The sequence below is a fragment of the Asparagus officinalis genome, chromosome 10 (assembly GCF_001876935.1).
Source record: "Asparagus officinalis chromosome 10, Aspof.V1, whole genome shotgun sequence".
Lineage (NCBI taxonomy): Eukaryota > Viridiplantae > Streptophyta > Magnoliopsida > Asparagales > Asparagaceae > Asparagus > Asparagus officinalis.
In genome coordinates, this window is record NC_033803.1 from 19,828,643 (window position 1) to 19,847,248 (window position 18,606).

At 41.2% G+C, this 18,606-nt stretch overlaps 1 protein-coding gene across 1 annotated transcript; it reads left to right on the forward strand.

Annotated features, from left to right (window-relative positions):
* On the forward strand, window positions 3,824–18,370 carry LOC109826525 (cyclin-U2-1-like). The gene is made up of 3 exons (XM_020393555.1): window positions 3,824–3,901; window positions 17,215–17,597; window positions 17,760–18,370. The coding sequence occupies exons 1-3, from the start codon at window positions 3,824–3,826 to the stop codon at window positions 18,031–18,033; spliced, it is 735 nt and encodes a 244-aa protein (XP_020249144.1). The 3' UTR covers window positions 18,034–18,370.

Consider the following 18,606-nt stretch of genomic DNA (forward strand, 5'->3'; position numbering starts at 1 on the left):
GGTCCGAGACTTGATCAGTCTCATCTTTTATCATTTGAGTCGAGAAAGCCTTGAAAGCAGCCAGCGGGCTGCTTTCTATTGACATATTTCAACTAAAGCTAGAAAAGCTACTTAGAAAGGAGAAACTACTACTATGGTGTTAGACCCTAGAGAGGGGGGGAGGGGTGATTAGGGTCTTATGCTAATCTAATCTGATTTTATGCTAATTAAAACTTATTAACAAGTTATCCTAGCACGTATTAAATACGACAATGTATATGAGCTATGATAAGCAAAATGAACAAGATATATCCTAACAAAGAGATATAGTCAATGTATGTGCAAGGATATATAAACTCAAGGGTAAATAATCTAAACTAGATAGTGGGCAATATAATCAACAAGCAATATACAAAGGCGATATAAGATATGAACATGAAAGTAAGTGCGTCAATGCAATCACAAACAAACAATATGATTATGGAGTTCGGTCCCCACGACCTACGTCTCCGCTCCTCACCTCGAGGAGATCTTCACTATCACAACCGGGTTTTCTACGTTCACCCGAACAACGTTTACACCTCACAATACAATCACTATGTAATCACACCTCACACACTAAGTGTTGGTCCTAGCCCGTGTCCTCCTCCTCAAGTGCTCGGTTACAACCTCTCCCTAGGCACGTCAACCGACGCCACTCCTCTTGGATTCGACCCCGTCTCTCACCACACACTTCTCTCGGTGTACAAGTGTATTACAAGTGAATCCTCACAATAAGCACAATATAAATCAAATGATTTGTTCTCTAAACAAGGTGAGAACTCAATTAAGCTCACTCTCAATGTCACAAACCCACAACCCTAAATTATACTATGAATGTAAATACAATAAGCTCAATAGGTTGTGTGTGAACAAAGAGATAATAAAATCAACTAAACTCAATATGAACACTAGCTTAATAAAAAGATAAAATAGCCGTTGAAAAAAGCAACGGATCTATTGTCGGTCGATCGGAAATTTCGTCGGTCGACCGACGGAGAGCAAAAACACGAAGAAACAGTTCTGGACCATCGTCGGTCGACCGGTGCGGTCGACCGATGGAGCTTTCGGTCGATCGGGCCGGTCGACCGACAGACTTTCTGCTGCCCACTGACGGTTGAACATATGAGCGGTCGACCGAAAATTGATATATATAAAACCTGATTTGCTGATTTTAAAACCCTGTTTAAAAATATCAAATAAATTCCAAAAAATGTAAAACTTTGGGGAATGATTGTAGACATGATAATAAACATGCTACAGTGACTGGTTATCAGAAATGACCTCCCAAATGAAAAATATCATCATTTTACAAAATAGTCCAAAAAATAAAAATATGAGATACTTGAATTTTGATGTTTTGACATAAACCAACTTTTGAAACTTTGTGAAATGTTTTTATAGACTTAGTAAAACATGTATAAACTGATATTCAAGTCTACAAACTAAGAATATAATATTTTCACAAAATTGCATATTCTATGCAATGTTTTCAAAACCACAATAGTAAATATGAAATATGTGATTTCATATTATAAACATAAAAACTCAAAAGTATGTATATATATAACTATATATATGCATAGAAACCAAAACTTATGTATATATATAACTATATATATACGAAGAAACCAATAAAATGTGTGTGTATATTATATTGAGCTTAGAGTATCTAACACACATAATATAAATCTAAACTAGATTACCCAAGCTTGATCTTGATCTTCGTTGTAGCTTAACTTGGTACACGGTGCGGATGAAGCTTGAACTTGATCATTAACTTGAATTGTAAGGCTTCACCGATATTCCGCTAACCTTTTTTAGATATGATCGTTGAAGCTCTATTCCATCCATCCTCCAACTACGTTGTTTGTCTACAATACCTAATAAGAAACATGAACACTGGACAAACAATATTAGGAATTATTTGTAATCATCAAAACAAGATTAGAAGATGTAGGCTCATAACATGAGACCTAACAATCACCCCCTTTTTGATGATGACAAACAATCTACACAAAGAGTATATAAGATATACAATAAAACATAATACTCTTAAAATATACTCACAATCCACTTGTTTCTCCCCCTTTGGCAACATCAAAAATGGGGAAACAAAACAGTAAGAGAGCGAAGGCTCCCCCTATCATAAAACATAGGTGAGTATATGATACGGGTGTATCTTCTCTTCGGAACTTAGCGATCCTCATGGGAGCTTGAGGATAGATGATTCTCATACTAGCATGGGAATAGGGGGTGTCAAACAGTATAAGGGAACACAGGAGGAAGCGTGGAACAAGACGACGAGCAGAAGAATCGAAGTACCCAGTTTTCAGCCTGTGAGTCGACTCATGACTGTTATGAGTCAACTCATCAGGTTGAGTCGACTCTCGGAACTTAGCGATCCTCATGGGAGCTTGAGGATAGATGATTCTCATACTAGCATGAGAATAGGGGGTGTCAAACAGTATAAGGGAACACAGGAGGAAGCGTGGAACAAGACGACGAGCAGAAGAATCGAAGTACCCAGTTTTCAGCCTGTGAGTCGACTCATGACTGTTATGAGTCGACTCATCAGGTTGAGTCGACTCATGACTGTCATGAGTCGACTCATCGCTGGTTATTGAGATTTCTCCAGTTTCTGTCGAGTCGACTCATCTCAGTCATGAGTCGACTCATCGAGGGTTTCCTGGTTCGTTTGGGATTCTGTTCACACGAATTCCTGTTGGTTTTGGGTCTGGTTATTTACCAAATTGCCATCCACGTTTGTACACCTATATAAGGGATTGTTTTAGGGTTTCTAAACAATCAGAGAGTTAAATCAAGAGAGATTAACTTGTAATTGAGATTTGGAGAGCTTGTTCTTCAATTCTAGAGTGAGATTGTGAGAGATTGTAAATTACATACTCATAATCTAGAGGAGGTATTTTCCTTCGCCCAAAATCTGAGTTATTCTTGTATTCTTATTATTTTCTCCTCAACCCACCTTTGATAATTCCGCGATCAAAGGTGCTCGCACGGCAACTCGTATCAAGTTGGTATCAGAGCCATCAAATCCTACGAAGGGGGCATCCTGTGCATGGTCCTGACTCGTTCGCAATACAAGGAGCTTGGCGAGATCCTTACTTCCTTGGAAGGAGCCCAAGAGTTAAGGAAGGAGAAAATGTATGAAATAGATAACTCAACAAGACTTGATGCCATGGAGAAGCAGATCGAAACGATCGGTTCGACGCTCAGTCAGCTCGTGGGTCTCATTAACAAAGGGGACAAAAGAGAGGAATCTTCTTCGAAGGGTAAGAAGAAAATCATCGAGTCCGATGAAGAGAGCGAGAAGTCTGATTCGGACGGGTGAACCGAGGTTTTTAGGGCTGCTGGACATCAAGGGGGTAAAAATAATTACCAAAATTTAAAGATAGATTTCAAGGTGGAGATTCATGTCTATGATGGGAGTGTCAATGTAGAAAAGCTCGATGATTGGATTGAGCGTATGGAGATGTACTTCACCCTCTATGGATATTCATCCAAGGAGAAGATTGTGTTCGCGACATTGAAGCTTTCAGGACACGCGTTGACGTGGTGGAAATCCTATTGCAAACAGGAGAAGAAGGCAGCGTCGTGGAACAAATTCAAGGAGCTACTCAGGAAACAGTTCTATCCGGTGGGGTTCCTTGAGGAGCGTTGGTACAAGTGGTACGGCTTGCGCCAAAGATTCAATCAGACCGTTCAAGAGTACACGACGGAGTTCCAGCAGCAGGTGATGGTTCTAAACATCGCAACGGACGAATACTCCATCTTCATGCAGTACATGGCGGGACTGAATGATTACATCCGTAAGGAGATGAAGCTGTTCACGGTCGAGATGATTGCAGAAGCGAGCGTGAAGGCAATTGCCATTGAGGGCAAACAGAAGAAGGGCAACGAAACGAAGGGTGACTCCAAACAATCGGGAAACAAGTCGAGTAGCTCTCAACATAAGGAAGAGAAGAAGAAGGGTGATTCAGGGAAGGCAGGATTGACATGCAATCACTGCAAGCAGACAGGGCACGTGGCTGATCGTTGCTGGGATAAGTACCCTCATCTGAAGCCGAAAGGGTTGAAGAAGAAGGAGGAGAAAAAGGCGTACGTGATAGCACATGGTCCGAAAGAGGTTCCCGGGATGACAGAGCCCAACAACAGCCTCAACCTTATGACGGGGAGGGAAACAGGCCACAAAAGAAGACAACGACCCGAGAGAGCAACTCTTTGTTCTGAAGTTGCAGGTCAAGACTAGCTTGGTGGATGCCATTGTAGACACAGGGAGTCAGAAGAACCTGATATCTGAAGCGTTGGTACAAAAGCTGGGATTGAAGACGGTGAGGCATCCGAAGCCCTATCCATTAGGGTGGATTCAGAAGGAAGCGGGATTGAGTGTGGTGAACCAGTGTACGTTCCGATTTGCACTCCATGAATCGTATATTGTGTTGGCCTTCTTGTTTTGATGATGTTTAACAAACAATTTATTACTAATGTTGTTTGTCTAGTGTTTGTGTATTCCTATGTTTTGTAGACAAACAACGTTGTTGGAGGAACGCCGTATGCTTCTCATCCTCTGGATGCATCTTGATCTGGTTATATCCCGAAAATCCATCCATGAAGGACATCCTCTCAAATCCACATGTATTGTCGATAATGACATCCGTGATTGGGAGAGGGAAATCGTCTTTCGGACATGCTTCATTCAGGTTCCTGAAGTCGATGCAAATCCTGATTTTGCCATTCTTCTTCATGACGGGAACGATGTTGGCTAACCAGTCTGGATGTTGTTCCTCTCGGATAAATCCTGATTCGATCAACTTCTTAACCTCTGCCTCAATGGCTTCCATAATCTGCGGACGAAACCGTCTTTGCTGTTGCTTGACAGGTTTGGCATCCGGCTTGATATCGAGGCGGTGCATTGCGACATTGGGGTCGAGCCCTGGCATGTCTTCATAATTCCATGCGAAGACGTCGATATATTCCCTGATGAGAGCAATCAATTCCTCCTTCTCATCTGGGGGAAGACTGTCGCTGATGAATATAGGCTTTGGGTTGGCCTCATCACCCATGTTAATCTGGACTATTTTATCTTCAGTGGGTGGTTCTCTTTGCTCGAACCTATCGCCATATTGCATATTCAGATGGTGAACCCACGGGTCTTCCCATGTTGGCATTTGATCGTCGTCTTCCATGGTGGATGGATCGGCTGTAGCCATATTTGACATTAGGGTTTTGAAGACTTCTCCCAGACTTGTATCGGAGTCCCACTCTGAAGCATCGGGAGAGTATCCCTTCTTGGCTTTGTTAGCAATTTGATCGATAATTTGCCAACCACATTCGTCATCTGATGAAACATAACCTAAGCCTCGCCCATATTTATAATAATCCTCAGGTTTACCTTTTGGTACATATACTGCTTTGGCTGGATTACGAGGACCTCGATCGAAGTATAAACCTTCTCCGAGTGTGAAATCGTACCCCTGCTTTTCCATGAGCTTGCGCGCTTCCGGACTATATTTAGATAAATGCCGACCAGGTTTGTCATCATCTTCGTCTTCACTTAGGAAATGATCTGGTAACGGAGAGCTTTTTCCTTTACCATAAATTACTTCTTTTGCACCTCCTACCTTGTTCGGGATGATCATGGTTGTTCCGAAAGAATGCTGGAGGTGCTCCTTTGTTACATAGGATGATTGAAGCGGCATATACAAGTCGGTATTATCATACAGTTCTCTTACCACATCATCAAGAGACAAGGAGTACTCTAAATCATCTTTTATTTCAATATCGGCAAGTTGCCAGTTACAATCTGCATCTGACGATTGTTCATCGTCAAGATTGATTACAAAGGGTACAATGTCATTTAAAACAAAACCGCCATTGTAATCGAATCCGGCTTCAGAATCAGCTTCTTCTCCGCTGTCTGTGCCCTGGGCCGATGGTTCAGTATCGGATTCGTTACCATAAAGGAGAGAATCGGTGAAATAATTCTCATACCCCTTGAATGGTTGCTTATCCGCGACCACCGTCCTCACCTCATTGTCAGTGTCGACATACTTCAAACACTGATGGAGAGTAGATGGAATTATCACGTTACTATGGATCCAAGGCCGACCCAATAGTAAATTATAGGATGTCTCAGCATCTATCACGTAACACGTGACCTCCGTCTTCAGATCGCCCATTTGGCATTTTATTCGGATCTTCCCCAAAGGCCTTGACCCGCTGGTATTGAATCCGTAAATGACTGTGCCTGTAGACGCCAATTTGCTGACTGGAATGCCAAGACTATGCATTAGGCGAAGCGGCATAATGCTCACAGCGGAACCCGGATCTACTTGGATTCGGTTGACCTCGCTGGAACCAATGTACCCGACAAAATACAATGGCCGATCATGGTTTGAATTCTTGGTCTGCATGTCTTCTTTGGTGAAGGTGATGCAGGGAATGTTCTTAGCTGCCACATTGCACTGTTGAGCTAACAGTTCTAATTCCTCAGGCACCGGTTTGATCCGAGTGAGAAATGCTTCTGAATCGGCCAAGGCTTCTTGCAATGCTTCTCTAGTTTCTTTAGACAGCCGCAGCAACTCATATAGCGTTATCCGAGCGTTATCCGTGCAGGAATGTTGGCTAATTGCGCCATAATGTCGAAGCTATGCGGAGTCTTCGAGCTTTCCGGTTTGTCTCTTCCAATTGGACGACTGAAACGAGACTGCTTCGGATTCTGTACCTCTTGGGGATTCTTCTCTTTTGGTTTATTCACCGGTTGTCGTAGAGCTTCTTTACCCGGTGTGGGACTTGTAATCACTCCCATCTCCGTGAGAGTTTTGGCTGGTCCCCGTTTATTCACCCCCTGCTCGATAGGTGGCGGATAATTGTAATGATACTCGTTTCCGCTCCGTGTCGCAAAAGCTTCTTGTTCTTCTTCAGAGAGCGGGAAAGTGGGGATTCTTTCGTCATCTTCCCCTGGGATAGCAGAGACTCCATAACAAGACTTCCCTTTCCCTTTAGACTTCCTCCCGGATGACGACCCGGCCCATTGTTCATCTCTAATCAGATCGGGGTGAACCCAAAGGATTTTGCCATTTGGGGCTGTGTGTGGCACAAGTCCCTTTTGGCGCTGTCCGTGCGGGTCGTCATTCACCGTCTTCATCCCGACTTTAGTGACGCTTTTTGGCTCGAACCAAGTTGTAGGCACCGACCCAAAACTGATTGACACTGCGTTTGCCTCCACATTCTTAGCTGGTTTCGGGGTTATGACCCCTACGTCGATTAACGCCTGGATCTTGTCCTTGAGGTGGTAGCATGATCTCGTAGGGTGGTAGACCGCTCTGTGGTACGCGCAGTACTTTGGATCCGTCACCTTGCTGGCTCCCTCTTGATCCACGATCGCCGGCAGCTGGATTTTGTTGTTCTCCAACAAGTATTTGAAGATGCCGGGAACTTCATCATCCTTGAAGGAGTAGACTTTGGGAAACCTCGGCTCCGAAGACTTTTGTTTCTGAGGCCGTTGCTGCCAATGCGGCTGGGATTGTTGTGGCGCTCGTTGCTGCTGTTGTTGCTGAGGTTGCAATTGAAAAGTTTGGTTAGCATCAACGGCATTAGCATGAGCTTTACCTTTTCCTTTTTGGTTGAAGTTCTGTTTCGGAGGATTTGTTGCCGGTTGGCCTCTCTCCGCCTTCTTTCTCCTGAGGAATCGCTCAGCTTGCTCTCCTCGGACTTTCAGATCCTTCCATGTCTTGGATGGTGCTGTGCCCATTGCTTCCAACACATCCAGTGAAAGGTTGTTGTGGCAGGTCTGGAGGATAAATTCCTCGGTGATCGGGTCCCGACAATTCATCGCCTTGTTCCTGAACCTTTTGACGAAGGTGTCGACTAACTCCCCGTCTTTCTGCTTTTCGTCGAGCAACGATCCGATAGAGATCTCGGTGTCGTCGTCGAAGAAATTTGTAAGGAACTTAGTCTCCATGTCGTCCCAGCTGTTTATGCTTCCTGGCTTGAGGCGGCGATACCAATCGAAGGCGGCTCCGCGAAGAGTGCCAACGAATGACCGCACCATCAGAGGCTCATTACCAGAGATGACTCCCAAGTGCGATTTGAAGTAAATCAAATGCTGAGTGGGTGAACCCATCCCATTAAACGGCGTGAAGTTAATTAGATTAAACTTCGCCGGATATGGGATCGATTCCCATTCTCTTGGGTATGGGCAAGGAATGCCTGTTTTCTTCGTCTCTTGAGCGGAGATCAATGTGTTGATTTTGCTCTCGAGGTTCTTGATCTTCAGGTTTTCGCCGGTGTTTTCGCCAGCATTCTCATTACCACCCCCTGCGTTGACGGGAGGATCATTGGTGTTACGAGCATTTGTATCCTCATCTTCCACATTAATCGGGTTACGATGATTCTGCTCGCCTTGTTGGTTCGCCAATGCTTGGATCTGTTGGTCATGCATTTCTCTCATCTGCTGCATGGCCATCTCCATCTCAAATTTGAAACTTTCTTTCTGCTTAGCCAAAGCGTCTTCAAGCATCTTGGCCATCTGCTCCGCACTTATCATCAGGGCCTCGCGGGGTTGTCCCTCGCTGGATACTGTATTATCTGATGCCACCGCGGAGCCGGCATCAGATTCTTCATCTTCTGAAGGGCGTCTTGTCCGAATCCTACCATAAGTTGCTCGCTCTATGGTTCCGGACTGCAGACGGGTTCTAGGTCGGTGCCGATGTCCCCTTGCTGGTCATGTTGGTGGTGACCCTCGGAAATTCTCCGTCTTCAATCATTCTTCTTCTTCGTTGAAAACGCCTAGGCCTGGGTTTTGGCGTCTCCGCACTGAGTCTTTCAAAAACTGAAACTCTTTCGGGGACCGCCTTGATGCAGTTGCATTCAGACAATACCGCCCGAATGAGTTTGGAACAGGGGCATTGAATTTCCTGTTCTCGGGGACTCCTCTTCCTGGTTCTATTCGTACCCCCAGCACGATAGTACAACTCGTCATTTTGACAGTCGGAGTAACCTATCGTGTGCGGGCACGACTTCTCAGGTATAACACTATCACTATCAGATGATAATGTTTCCATCTGAGGTTGGATTGCCTTCTTTGGGCTTTTAAAAGTTACACGTCTAGAAACGTGCCTTTGTGGACGCGAGTCTTCAGCGTGCTCCTGCACCTCGATGCGTAAAGTTGCGCGCTTGGGTGCCATGATTTTCTCCAGATGTTGAGGGTTGCGGCCACCCCCAGCATGTTGAATTGTTTGGGACTTCTTCATTGGCCCCAACCGTTCTTGAACTGGAGTTTTGCCTCGTTCTTTGGGAAGTGGACCGAGGCGCTCCAAAACTGGCTTCCTCCTTCGGGATGATTCTGCATGATCTCCCGTACATTATAAAGCATATTTAAAATTTGAATCATCTATTTGTGCTTATATAATGAATTCAAAAGAACAAATCAAAGCAAAATTTTCATAGTTCAAAAGTAACATACAAGAATTATGTATTATAGATTTAAAAAAAATCATTTTTAAGAGTATAAAACCAAACCATCATTGATTTTAAAAAATCAAGAGAGGCAACCATAACTAGCTCTTGAGCTAGTAATAACCCATATAAATATTTAAGCATCCGGTAAACATGATTTGGGAATAAACCGTTGATGGCTTGGAGGAACCATTCTTCACTTGATGTTGAGGCTGTTTGCCTCGTTTGCTCTTCAGATCCGCATTGTAGCGGACCCCGTCAACGGACTCCATGGCCTTGGTGAATTGCTTCGCGAGGCGTTGACGCTACCTCTGGCGAGCTCTCTTAGAGAGAGTCACCACGCCTTCGATGGCGGATTTGACATGCTTAGAGGCCGATGGGACTTCACCCGACGCAACTTCGGCGTCGATCGGGGTGAGGTTGTCGTTGGTGAATAAAAGGAATTGTTTTCATAAAAGTTTAAAATACATTTTTCAAAACCAAGAAAAAGAAAAAGAAAAACGCTAAAATTCTTGGTTTAAATTCAAATTTGTTTTGGTACCCAAGTATTCTTGGTACCAAAATGTTTAGGGACATGATCCCTATCATTCAAGCTCAAAAGCCCTAGGGTTATGAACCCTCTTAGGCGCATATGGTGCACGAACACGGTCATAACAAAAATTACTCAAATGCCCTTCCGATTGCAATAAGTACAATGGAAAGGAAGCATTTGCTTATGTTGACCAAACGGTTGTGCACGGGAAACATTAGAAACATTTGCAAACATGGATGGTCTTTTAAAATTGTTTTGCAAATGTGAAACTTTCTTTAAATCAAAACAAAATTTGGCCAAATGACCAAATTTACCACAATGATCACATCTATACACATGAGCATGCTTGTGATGAACTTTATGAGTGTGTGCATGTACATGTGTGTGTGATGAAGAAGCCTTATGAGATGCACAAGAAGCATTGATATTACTATTTTTAGATTTTTGTGCATCATAGCAAAATTTAGATAAATGGCCTTTACGATCACAAATAGAGCACTTATAAATTTTGCTATATATGTGTGCATGTGCATCATAGCAAAATTTAGATAAATGGCCTTTACGACCACAAATAGAGCACTTATAAATTTTGCTATACATGTGTGCATGATGTGTGATATGTTTAGGTATAGTAGCATGAGACTTAGCACACATGTTCATAAGCTTATCATGGTTTACCATACATGTTTTTAAGGTTGAATCTAATCAAGATATGCGATGTTTAACTTGACTCAACTCAACATTTTGCATACATGTATAGGAAATAGAAGTAGATGAAACATTATCATTTCTAAAAGAATTAAACTCATTTCTAATAGTTTCTACTTCTATCATGGCATCATTATTAGCATGAGTTAAGCTAGATATAGATGAAGTCAATTTTTCATTTTCCAATTTTAACATATCATTAATTTCTTTAAGAGCAACATTTTCTTGAGAAATAATATCAAAATTGGAAACTAGCTTATCATGATTGGATTTTAAACCAACATGCTTGCTTTTAAGATCAATAAAATTATTTTGCAATTTAGTGTAGGCATGCGATAATTTCTCATATGCACAAGCGAGTTCATCAATAGATAAATCATTATCGGAATCGGAATCGCTTACTACACAAGAGTTATCTTCTTGTGGCCGTGTGCATGATGCTCCACATGAACTTGAAGAAGAATCCTCCAGAGCTTGTTGGATTGCCTCTAAGTCCCCTTGATGTGCTTCAATAAATTTCCAAAGTTTGTAAGCACTATCAAAATGAACAAATTTGTTAGAAAAGGATGAGTCAAAAGCATTAAGCAAAAATTCTAACAAAAGCTTGTTCATTGAAAACATTTTCTTATCATGATCGCTCCACTTGGATTTCTCCAATGTGGGCACAATATAAGCACAATCAATAATTTTCCATAAGTCGATATTTCTAGATTCAATAAATAGTTTAAATCTAGAAGCCCATTGAGCATAGGGAAAATTAATGAATTTAGGAGCAACATTTGCGCGATCTAGATCTGGACAGATCTACGCAGTATAACGGGTATTATTTCACCAAGGAAATAATAGCCGGAGGGATTATTTCACCAAGGAAACAATCGCTCGAATCTCGGGATCAAAGACCAAGCTTTGATCCGGAGTGTAACAACGTAGATCTGAGATCTTGATCCCCTCGAACTCCTGCCTTTTTTGTGATGCGGGTGCTCGCCGAGAATCAGATCCGAACGTCCAAGTCTTCAAGCCTTCAAGAACTCCAAGATGAGGTCTCAATCCGGCAGAGTTTCGGCTCTCCAAAAGTTCTTCCAAAAGTCCTCCAAAATGATGAATGACCTCGCCTATTTATAGGCAACCAGATCTGAGGTGGCTCGGCCTTGGCCGAGCCACCCCAAGGTGGCTCGGCTCATGCCGAGCCACCCCAGGGTGGCTCGGCCTTGGCCGAGCCACTCCGGGCTTTGCGTCCGTCGTTCGGTTGTTTTGGTTCTTGTATTCGCATCGTCCGTGATTCGGTGATGCGGTTGATTGGTCTGAAATCGATTCGTTGACTTGATTCCTGATTTGGAAGTCTGGATCCCGATTCGGCAGTAAATCGGCTTTGGTGTCTGAGTTCGAATCCGTTATATGGTTGGATGACTCGTTGACTCTCTGGACCGTTGATTTGATTCTGCACGCGAGTGGATTCATTCCGTCGTTCACGTGCGGTTTGTCAGCTTCGTAGCCTTGTTAATCCGCTTCGTTGCGTGTCACTTGGCTTCGGTGTTGTGGACTGACGTTCGTACTTAGATACGTCGCCTGATGGTTCATTAGTTCGTGTTGAACCGTGTCAAGGGACCTATAAGCAATTTTATATGCCTACACAATCCTCCCTCAAAAACTGCTCAAAACGTCCTTACTTAACCCTAATTAATCAGGATTAGGATTATATGTCAACTCAAAAACGAACCGGGTCAAAAACCTGTAACCCAAATTAAAACCGCTACGCGGTCGACCGCGACGGTCGACCGTACACCCCCGGCAGAGAAGAAAATCGACTACAGGATCCTCACAGTCGACCACTGCAGTCGATCAGTCGATCGAATCGATTCCCGAGACCAAAATCCATTACAGGGTCGGCACGGTCGACCGCGACGGTCGACCGCCTCATCTCCAACACTTTGCTACCCTCCGTCCACGTTTTCGATCGACCGCCGCTGACTCGCAGTCGACCGGCAAGCTACCTAGTAGTTTTCTTGGACTTTTTCTTGAGCTGTTCTTCAATCCTTCATAAGATATATGCATTTTTTTCAGTACCAGATCTCCATGACAGGTAATGAAGGTGGCAGTGACCCATAATATATAGCGTGAATTTAGTTTTTTTTTTTTCCAGTGAATTTAGTTTTTTGCTTGTTCTATGTGGTTATGCAATTGCAAACTAATAGGTTATTTTACTTACTTTAAGATGTTGATTTCCCCCCTTGTAATGTATTTGAATAAATTCGGTAGGTCTACCTGCCCATCATTAAGTGCACCTTGGCTGTACGGTCACTATTTTGTCCTGCTCGCACGAGCCTCGTTTAATCTGCAGACAAGTAAACGTGGACGCTTTAATATTTTCATAATGGATCCCATATCAAGGATTAGGAGCCCACCGGATTCTCTCATTTGATAATTGTCGGTTGATTGTGATGATTCAATAATGATAAATTTGATAATTGTTATATATAATTCCTTTATTTTAAGAGCATTAGTTTCAAGTTGAAGCTACATGGTTTAAAATGGTTCTAAAAACAGTCGAGTGAATTAACTTAAATACCCAAAGTTTCCCCAGAATTGTTAAAAAAAAATACCCAAAGTTTAAACCCCACACTTAAATGCCCAAAGTTTGGTCGATATTGCACCAAAATACCTAAAGTCTTAAACCCTATGCTTAAATATCCAAAATTTGCTAAAAAATACTTTTTAATGCAAACGTGAGAGCTTTAAGTCAAAATTTCACATACTCATATGCTATTTTTAGAATATTTTAACCATTACTTTTTGATAAATCTATTATTAAAACGTTGAACATCCTATTTCAAGGTAGGTACGTTTGAAGTAGCATTTTGAACAGTTTAACAATAGATTGAACCAAAAGTAAGGTTTAAAATGATATAAGCTTGAAAATATGGGGGGTGAAATGCTCACGTTCACATCGCATGGGTATTAAAATGCCACTTTTAGAAATATCGAGTATTTACCTGGAGCCTGGAGGGTTTTGAACTTTGGGTATTTTGGTGCTATATCGGCCAAACTTTGAATATTTAAATACAATTTAAGGTCGTTAACTTTGGGTATTTTGATATAATACTGGGCAAAGCTTGGGAATTTTAGTCTAATTCACACTAAAAGTTTTAGAAACCATGTGTTAGATTATAAAATTAAAATACTTAGATTTAATCATAATTCCATGATTTTGATGCAGTGGAGAAATTTTACAATGAGGATATTTTTTAGTAGCATTTTCTTATGCTAGATAAGCTACCACAAAATAGAGTTCTTGTGAGACTCGGTCTATTAGTCACTAGTTGTTACCTGTCTTATGCACGGGATTTAAATTAGTATTATTATACGTATATTAGATTTTTGGAGAAAGAGTGAAGACAGATAAGTTTTTATGGAAAAAGAGAACGAAATTAACAATTTATAGAAAATCTACAGACAAAGAAAGAGATTTCCAAGATGTGGAGGGTAGTGGATTGAGATGAAACAGTGAATAAAAAGATTATTTATTTATTTATTTATTTATAATAAGATTATTAGTCATGTAATATCAAAGGCCTTAAGATTTACCAAGTGGCATAAATACCAACCAGATTTTTATTTTATTAGTACATCACTATGATTTGGGGGAGAAGTGAACCTATCACTTTTTATTTTCCAATTCTACCTTGGTAGAAAACCTATTTCCGATTCTACCTAGACTTTTCTCTATTAAACGCTACGCCGTTGGAATGAACTTCAAAATGCTATGCGGCTACCTTCGTTGTGGGGCAATGGGAAAACTTCTATAGGTATCTGTAGTAGGGAATTGTTTGTTTGCATGGTAGCTAGGAGTGCATTTGGTCCGGATACGGCTCGGATATGACACTTATTATATTCATATCCGTTTATTTATCTCAGGTTATAGATATATCTTAATAAGAAAATTTTTATATCCATATATGCTAAAATTAGATATGGATATAGATATACATGCTGTACATAAGCGGATGTGCATGCAAATTCAAAATGGATATGAGAAAACTAGATAATATTGGAAAAATATTTATAGTTTACATGATATAAAAGAGTTCATTAATATGTTCATTATATCTAAAAAGTAAATTGATCATCAAAATTAACTTCAAATACATAATTTAAGGATTAAAACTATCATAATAGTATGACTTATATGTATCCGGATATTTCGGATATGAATCCAGATATTTCACTACAAAACCATCTCTGTAACTATATCCTATCGTTTATGGATTTGAATAACCATATCTGTATACTAACGCATACTCCTCGGATACTGATACGGTTTAACACCCCTAATGGTAGCTATAAAGGAGCTAAAGTAAAAGAATTGAAGACTATTTTTGCTACTTCTAACTAAGAAAAATCTATCTTGTTTCTTTTAAAAACCTAGTTCATATAGTTTCTTCAATTTTGATGTGACACTTATATATGTAGTATCCCTATTTTTTAAATATTTTTTTCCAATTAATTAAGTTTCACAAATAGTAGAAACATGCGTGGATCTGAAAAAAATAGTTTTATTGACTTGTCTCTTTATACTCCTAACACCTTAATTTAAAAAGTGAATAAAGAAGATGTATTATTTACATCACTTTTCAAAAAATGTGTAAAATAAAAAAATTACTTCTATTATTTTCTACTTCATAATTTTCAAAATTACTTCTTTGATTTACCATTCAATAATATATGCCTCCAATTGCAGATATCCATCAATTTTGTATAGTGTCATCTCCATGCCCCTTTCATAGGCTGTTAATCCTTCAAAAGGTTGCACATAATCCATTCCACTTGTACGAAGAATACTTTATTCATAATTAAATTCACGAGGAGTACTCGCAACCAGCTAAGCCACAGTCAGTCAACTTCTATTTTATAGCCCATCCTGGCTTCTTCGAACCAACATCCCTTATTTCTTTATTAGTACAGCAAGCAGAAAAAAAAGGAGAATATTCATCCACATAATTAACCAAATTTGGTATAACATCCCTCTCTTGTTTAAAATAGCTTATGGCCCATCTAAAAAAACAAAATCAAAATGTAGTAAGTTCAAAACAATGATACTGCGAGGTTTATTCGCAATTGACCTAAAAGTAAAGGGTAAATTTTTATGTTCCTAAAAATGTCACGTAACACTATATATTTGTGCATGATCATTATTTTAACTCCATCCTCCCATAATCTTTTTATTGAACTATCATAATATGTTTTTTTGAATATTTGCTAAAGTATCATAATATATTGACTTCGTGTTACCTCAATAATAATAATTATGATAATAACTTCATGATATACTTATCAGAATGACCAAATTTTACTCAGTTTATTTAGATTAAAGTAATTGGAGTGATAAATACACTTACATTATAATGTTGTTTTAACTCTTATCAATGAAATGCTCTTCAATTTGAACGTGGCATCCCCATTCCTAACTTATTTTGCTTTCGCAAGAATCTATTCATGTTACAATCTGCCCGCTAACCAAACATCTGTACTCAATTCTAATAAGTTTTTGATAGGTCACTTTTTGCCAAATAAACGAATCAAAAATAAGAAAAACAAATCAGATTATAAATATCGGATAAATAATGAATTTACTCAGTCCTTGATAGGTCACTTTTTGTCAAATAATCGAATCAAAAATAAGAAAAATAAATCAGATTATAAATATCGGCTAAATATCATAACGCCACCCTTAATTTTGGACAATTATCGGTAAAACCCCCATCACAAAACTCCCTTGAGTTTAGTGGCTTTACACGGATATGTTCAAAATAATCTGAGTTAAGGAGATTTCCTGATATTTATCTACAAACCGTACGCCTACTGTTCTACCTTCCCTAGTTTTCATTAACCGCGGAGATCCCAACAATCCACCTCTCCCCCCGCGGTAGAAACCCTCAACGGAACCGTCGGCAGCAAAACTGAGCTACATTAAAATACGATCACCAAAAGGGAAGTGATTGAGAGCTCCACTTTTGTCCTCTTTTGGTCCCAACCGACAGTAAAATATAGTATTTAATGTTATCTTTTCTTCCCACCTCTTTCCGTAGCGAGTGGTGTTAGGGGCACACCCCTACCACACCATCAATCACACCCCCCTCTTCTAGTGCTATAGTAAATCGGACCCCACATGATATTTTAAAATTTTTAAAATCCCATGTAGAACCGGTTTACTGCTAAGATAGAGATGAGGGTATGGTTGGTGGTGTTTAGGGGTGTGCCCTAAACATTATTTTTCCGTAGCGTCCATCGCCCTTTCGTTCGCTCCTATTGACAACTAAGCTCCTCACCAACCGATTATCCCCCACCTTCCCCCCACCCCCCCCCCCCTCTTATAATATATATAATATATACATAATACACACGCTCACGATTCAAACAATCCTTGATCACATACCATCAGAAGTTTGATACTATTTACGGGCTGGCTATTTTCTTCTTAGCTCCAATTTCGCGGAAGAAAGATTGAGGTCCAGATCTCTAGGTTTCGGAGCGCGAGGAGCCGAGACCCGCTAGTGATATCGGTCCTGGCGTCGTTGTTGGAGCGAGCGATGGCGAGAAACGCGAGGCAAGGCAACGCGCAGGGCCCGAGGGACGACGCGAGGAGTGGGGCGTTCGACAGCGACAGGGTCCTCGACATGACGATACAGTCCTTCCTGGAGAGGATATTCCGTTACGCCCGCGTGGCGCCGCCCGTGTACGTGGTTGCGTACGTGTACATGGACAGGTTGTGCCAGCTCAACCGTGGGCTACGGATTACGCTGGGCAACGTGCACCGCCTTCTCGTTACCTCCATCATGGTTGCCTCCAAGTTCGTAGAGGATTTGTACGCAGCTAGCGCCTTTTTGTTTTTTTTTTTTTTTTCCCTCCTCCTCCTTTCTATTCATCGAGTTGATAGCGGTTAAAATTATCCTTGGATCGGTAAAAAAACGGAAGAACTTAATTGAAACTTCATGCACCTAACCCTCCTCCTTTTTTGTTTGTGCAGGAATTACAGGAACTCCTACTTCGCAAAGGTTGGGGGATTAAGCGTGACGGAGCTGAACGGCTTGGAGGTGAATTTTCTCTTCATGATGGGATTCAAGCTTCATGTGAGCGTGAGTGTTTTCGAGAGCTACTGCAGGCACTTGGAGCGAGAAGTGAGCTTTGGAGGAGGATATCAAATCGAGAGGTGCCTGAGATTGATGTGCGGTGGAGAGATGAATTCAAGGGACAGATCAGAGAGAAGAAGAGAACTGAGTCAGCTAGCAAGAGTACTCTAGAGAGGAGGATGAGGTCAAATTTTGGCCCCGCAAATATTTTACTCGCACCGCCCATCGGTGAAAGCTTTCGGTTGAAATCCGGTCTGTACTTTTTCGAAAAAAGATCGCCTAAATGTGGAGCATATGTTGGATAATATTTGAGAAAGTGAATAAAAGCTTAACCAGTACTGTTACTGGTAAACCCGGACTAGTGATGCGGGTGGGCCCGACTAATAATACCATTGAGAGGTTGTTTTACCCAAAACTGCTGTGCAAGAGTATGAAATTAAAGTCCTCATCCTTGACGGCAGCTATTAAATTAAATTTGGATGAAAAGGATGTTCAGTCCGTGACGGCATGTCAAATCTCACGGGATAGAATCCCAAAGGAAAACTCCTCAGGACCCCAAAATAGGGGACCCTGACGGGACAGGTGATGTATCAGTCCCTGGGGGCTTGATGCACTATTCATGAACAGTGCATCAAGCCCCCAGGGGCTGACACATCACTTGTCCCCTCAGGGGTGCTCTATTTTAGGGTCCCTGTAGCAATACCCAATCTGAAATTATAACTAAAAAGTTGCTCGTCGCAACTA

Coding starts and splice junctions, on each gene's coding strand:
- LOC109826525 (XM_020393555.1), top strand. CDS start 3,824: ATGGCGGGACTGAATGATTACATCCGTAAGGAGATGAAGCTGTTCACG. Junction 3,902..17,214: donor TTGCAGAAGCGAGCGTGAAG/GCAATTGCCATT, acceptor TTTTCTTCTTAG/CTCCAATTTCGCGGAAGAAA. Junction 17,598..17,759: donor TCCAAGTTCGTAGAGGATTT/GTACGCAGCTAG, acceptor TTGTTTGTGCAG/GAATTACAGGAACTCCTACT.